General features: G+C 40.9%; 1 protein-coding gene across 1 annotated transcript; it reads left to right on the top strand.

The window, feature by feature from the left end:
- The first annotated feature begins 766 nt into the window (after nucleotides 1–766).
- On the top strand, nucleotides 767–4,015 carry CTLA4 (cytotoxic T-lymphocyte associated protein 4). The gene is made up of 4 exons (XM_066553882.1): nucleotides 767–824; nucleotides 2,001–2,351; nucleotides 2,816–2,925; nucleotides 3,845–4,015. Exons 1-4 carry the CDS (start codon nucleotides 767–769, stop codon nucleotides 4,013–4,015), a joined length of 690 nt encoding a protein of 229 aa, XP_066409979.1.
- The last annotated feature ends 1,572 nt before the right edge of the window (nucleotides 4,016–5,587 follow it).

The following is a 5,587-nucleotide window of genomic DNA, read 5'->3' as shown; positions in this document are numbered from 1 at the left end:
TCAAGGTAGTTAGGCAGTAAAGTCCATAGGTATCAAAGCTCTGTATAGATGTGGAAGTCATTAGCTATAAACTTAGATAATTTTTTCTTGGAAACAGGAAAGCTTAAAGAGACCGGGTTATGATTCAAGTCACATTGCTGATACAAAAAGATGAAGTAATTGCAAGTGTAATGAGTATTTAGAAGGGGTAGCAATTTTTAAACATCAAAAGCACTAATATTAAAGCAAGCAAAGAAATTTGGGGTGGAGGCAAGTCCTCCATAAAAAATCTAGTTTGCAGGGATTCACTGTGCCACACTGGGCAGAAGTACAGTTCTCTTATGTTATCCTGGTCGGAAATACCTGATGATTGCTAAAATATAAGTGTTATGATTCTGCAAGCTGGCACCTCCAAAGGGCCTGAACTGCTCTAATGATGATTACCTTTCCTCCCACAGTTCTTAAAGCAGAATGGATGGCAGTTTCAGATTGAATATATATTTTCCATGTGCTGAATAGTTGTTTTTGTTCATGCTGTTTGAGGTTAACTGTGCACGTACTAATCAAACCCACTGCTTCCTTTCTCGTAAAACCAAAACAAAGCTTCGTACTACTTTCAGGTACAGCATCTGGGATCAAAGCTATATATACACACTGGCTCTGTGTGGGTTCAAACATTTCGAAGATTCAGTATCCTGAAAGGTGTCACCTCTTTTCCAGTCCTGAGAGTTCCAGTTTGTCTTAAAGCCTAAAGGCATCAGCACCTTCAGCCTGTCCCAGCACAGGAATGCTCTCAATATTGGTCATCGTGGGCTTTCTCTGCACAGCCACTGCCACTGCTGAAGGTGGGTAGATGAAGGAAGCAAGGTATCTGGGGTTGTTGACTTGTTTTCAGTTTCAAGTCCTTGCAGGAGACAGACTTGGTACAACAGGGTGACACACAGGACTAATGGGAGCGAGGTCTTGGTGCACTGCAAGATGTCTGGAAAACCAGACACAGACTTTAGAGCAGTACTATCTGCAGGGACACTGGGCAACATTCAGAGTAGCTCCAGAAGGAAGAAAACATCTTGAAAAACCAGGTCCTGCAAGTGAGGTTGTGACAGCTGATAACATGGGTATAGGGGTTTGAATGCATGGAGAAATTCTGCTCTTCATCTGGAATTCTTGCATTGCAGAACTGACAAGATAAACCCTGCTCCAAAATGGACTGATATAAAATGAGATTGAAAAAACAATGCTGAGTCTTCACAGCTTACTAAAGCAAAAGACAGTACCATCTTATCATGTGTCATGATAAAGTATAGAAATTGCAAAAAGCTGTCAGTGAGGTTTTACATGGTACTATAGTTTCCCGTTAAGATTTTTTTTGCAGTCTGTTCATCAGGCTTTGTTATGTGCTGTTATATTAGGTTGGGGTATATATTGTTGCTGTGTATACTGTGGCTTGGGAGTAGCTAGTTAAAAGTAAGGAGAGAAAAGATCAGAAACAAAAGTATGCAGACAGATTTTCTATTCAGTTTTACTGCTACCTAAATCATTTTGTTCCATGTTCCATACAGGATGTCAACTTTTTTGTTCCTAAATGTAAATATATTTCTACTAGGCAGAAATTGTGGTTTAAAAGTCTGATTTTAAATTTAAAATTTCAACCTTATCATCTATAGTCTATTTTTTTTTTAGTATCTTTAAGAAGATGGTGTTGAGGAAAACTGAAGCATGCAAGCCATTTATTGCCTAAGGGGCCAAATAACCTACTATTTAAGCAACAAGTAATTGCTGAGATTTATAATATAATTTTTAGTACTCAAAGCATTTCTTGAACTTTTTAAAGAATATTATTGCACTGCTAATGTGAATTGTGGTCTAGGAGTCCCTTCTTTGAAAACAGCATTTCTAGGAATCACCCATGGATAACAGGAGGTGGCAGAACTCCCTTCCTACTGTACAGGTTTGAAGTAAATGACTCCAGATCCTTTCTTGACTGCTCACTTACCATCACACTCTTTACTTCCTTACAGTAATGGAAGTGACTCAGCCAGCAATTGTGTTGGCCAACAGGCAAGGAGTTGCCAGCTTGGTGTGTAAATACAAGAACATTGGGAATGCAAAGGAAATTCGAGTGACTTTGCTTAAACAGACTGGTGACCAGATCACAGAAATCTGTGCTTCATCATACACCACGGAGTTCAAAACAGTCTTTGTGGAAAAGATCATTCAGTGCCATGTTACCCCGGGCCAAAACAATGTGACCCTCACGCTGGCTGGCCTGCAAGCAAATGACACCGGGCTTTACATTTGCAAGATGGAGCGGATGTACCCTCCACCCTATTTCATGAACAAGGGGAACGGCACACATCTCTATGTCATTGGTAAGGCAAGCAGGTTCACAGTACTGGGATACTTCCAAGTTAAGGGAGCAGGTATTACATCTCAAAGGTCTTCAGAGTTCTGTTTGTAAGAAGTGAGGGTGAATACTGGTTTCAGCACTGAAAATCTTGATTAGCTCTTATTTCTTCCAGGTCTCCCTGCAGATGCCCAAAGCAAGCATAGTCATAGCCAAGGAATGATAGCATAAGCAACACCATGCAGTGTACACCTATGTCTAGGCAGTTAGATACAGAAGTGCAAAAGTCAGAGTAAGGTGTGAGCTCTTCTACAGATAAAAACTCTTTTCACTGGAGGTTGAGTAGGCAGCGACTCAGAGCTCAGTCCTGGTGGTATCCTGGGATAGCACATGCAAGAGAAAAGCAGTGTAGAGACTGACTCACTGACTCTAGGGCCTTCCTTATGAGACTCATGTGTGACGTGACGTGTGTGATATCATATGTTTTAGATCCAGAACCTTGTCCAGACACTGCCATATACCTCTGGGTATTAGGAGCTACTGCCTCAGGATTTTTTCTTTACAGTGTCATCATCTCAGCCATTCTTGTGGGCAAAGCGGTAAGTCCCATCAACTCAGCCCCCTTCTGCTAATAATACCCCTTTGTGTGATGAGGACAAGGAGAAAGAAATGAGAACAGGGAAGAACACTGTGAACAAACCCAGTGGGATGTTCCACTTTGCAAGTGCAATGTTATTACAATAATGCAAAATAAGAGAACTTGCTGGGCCTGCTACTTATATTTATTTATGGCTCATTTGTGTTGCCAGCATACTAGACAGCAGCCAGTTTCCATCAGCTGGACTGAGCCTTGGCTTAGGGCTGGATGCTTAAAACCAGGCAAAATCCTGGATACTTCTGGGAATGAAGGCAACAGTCTTCACGTGTACTCTCTCTTCACAAATGAGTCGCACAAAATCCCAGAATTTAATTTTTTCCTTTTCTCATCATTCACCTCTGCAAAGTAAATTTAAACAACCTTCTCCTTGGATAGGGGAAGTGTAACTTCAAGCATTTCTTATTTCACAGCTAGAAATGTCTGCACAAAAGTATGCAAAATGTAAGCCTGGGTTGCCTTTTCCAGCAGGGGTGTGCAGCACTAATAGTCTGCTAGAAATGAACCTGAGCTTGAAACCAAACAATGATTTTTCAATCAATCCTTGTCCCTAGAAGGTAAATGAAGCTGTCAGGTGTGAACACTCCTAGCTTTGAACCAACACTGAACTCTGAAGCAGAAGCACCTTCAAGGAGCTAAATGAATGGCAGGACTCTTTTTGTCCCCTTTGTATAAATAGCCCCTGTACATCCTGATCCTCCATCAAATGCTCTTAACAGATCTTCTATTAAGAAGCAGAGAAAGGTGCCTAGAATACATTCTACTCAGTAAAGGAAGAATATCCATTGGTTTCTCTAAAATGTGCTGCTCAATGATTATGCTGTGTTTGCCTGTTTATTTTACTTTCTTCCCTTATGTTACAGATAAAGAGAAGACGATGCCTCACTACTGGAGTCTATGTGAAAATGCCTTCTGAAAAGCTAGAGAAAAAAGTGATTCCATTCCACATCACTGTTAACTGTAACAAGGAAGGAGAGAAACCATTTCCTAGCTGGGATGGAGTGTCTGCTAATTCATTTCAGTTAAAGAAATAAATTAACTATCTTTTTACAAAAGGCATACAGGAAGGTGAGAGAATATTCTTTGTAACTTCAATGGTTTGGAGGAAAATAAATAGCATATGTATTCATATTTGAAGATTAACCCTATCACATAAAGATGGCTACATTAGGCCATTGACTTTTTTGAGATGTATTGTACCAATATGTAATATATATATGTAAGTGTGTAGCATTAAGAGCTATTGCTGTTGCAGTTGAGCATCTTACTGTCAAATTTCATCATGCCTACTGATCAACTGAAATCCAAACACTATTATCACAGAGACTTGTGTGTCATTGCAAGGCTGATCCACAAGTCTGGGGGGAGAGTAGGAGAGCACACTAATGTACAAAGGAATGTTGACTTTTTTCCCTGCATTGATATTTATTAGTTCCATTTCTGGCATTAGTGCTCTGCACTTCCACAGAGGCCTCCCCATAGGCTGGCACTGATGACACTGCTGCTCTAGAAGCCTGATCTTAGCTCTCTTGAGTAGCATTGTGTCCCAGAAGTGCTGTGATGGAGCTGACTGATGGTCTCTCAGCCAGTGCTGACAGTTTGGTTAGAGAAAAGGCACCAGCAGGAGCCCTCTTGTTGGGAGAATGCTCCAGCTCTGCTGGGGCCTTGTGTTTTACAAATGCTAAATTAGCATCTATCCAAAAGGCAGAAGTATGTTGCTGTATTTAAAAAGTCTATTTTCCATGAAAATACTGACAGTGTATAATCTTGTTTATTAGTTATGTACCATTCAATAAAAACCTTGAAGCTTTGCCCAAATTTGAGTTCATTTCTTGTTCACTATTCTCAGAATAATGAGAAACAGGAAGTGGCTACATGTTAGAAAGCAGAGAAGACAACATGAACCTATCCTCTCTGACCCTGTGTTTTGCCCTTCAGAGACAGCCTGTGTGCTCATGCCAACACTTCCGTTCTCAGCTTTCCTCCTCAGCCAGCCACCATTACAATCTGTCAGTTCTATTTGTCTAGTTACAGCTGTTGTGATGTGCTTCAGACACTCTACCAATCATGTTTTCACTTCCATCAGAGTTACTCACTTGCAGAAGGTAGCTTTAATGTCTTTGACAGCACCTCCTGTACATGTTTAAAGAAAAACCTTGTCCTAGTTTCAAATCCTGTTTTCTTTGCACCACTCTGACACTCTCACTCACTAAATGCCAGTCAACACACAAAGCTGCTGGAGCTTAAAACAATTTCAGAATTCTCAGCTACTATCTATTAATTTGATTCTTTGCTATCAAAATTTCACCTTGCAATCCAAAACACTGGCAGCATGTGCCTGTTTCACAGCTGTGAATCCATCCTCTTGGCTGCACAGCTGTGCAGCCAAACCTCAGAGCCCTTTATTCTATGTTCTTGTAGTGGCAACAGCTCCCAGAACACCAAATCTCATAGCTCTTTTAGCCTGATTTCCCTCTCTTGCCCATTCATCTGGCACCACCTCCAACTGTGCAAAGACACATTCACATTCTCAATTTGCCAGTGTTTGCAGGTGCTAACTGCTCTCTCAGTGTTGATATACAAGTGCTGCTTTAAGCAAAAGTAGC

Source organism: Molothrus aeneus, chromosome 7, assembly GCF_037042795.1.
Source record: "Molothrus aeneus isolate 106 chromosome 7, BPBGC_Maene_1.0, whole genome shotgun sequence".
Taxonomy (NCBI): domain Eukaryota; kingdom Metazoa; phylum Chordata; class Aves; order Passeriformes; family Icteridae; genus Molothrus; species Molothrus aeneus.
This window is presented reverse-complemented; position numbering and strand designations above follow the sequence as displayed.

What these genes read in the sequence shown, in the direction of transcription:
- CTLA4 (XM_066553882.1), top strand. Translation starts at nt 767, where the DNA reads ATGCTCTCAATATTGGTCATCGTGGGCTTTCTCTGCACAGCCACTGCC. An exon ending in AGCCACTGCCACTGCTGAAG is followed by an intron (nt 825 to 2,000) that starts GTGGGTAGATGA and finishes ACTTCCTTACAG; the next exon opens with TAATGGAAGTGACTCAGCCA. An exon ending in CACACATCTCTATGTCATTG is followed by an intron (nt 2,352 to 2,815) that starts GTAAGGCAAGCA and finishes CATATGTTTTAG; the next exon opens with ATCCAGAACCTTGTCCAGAC.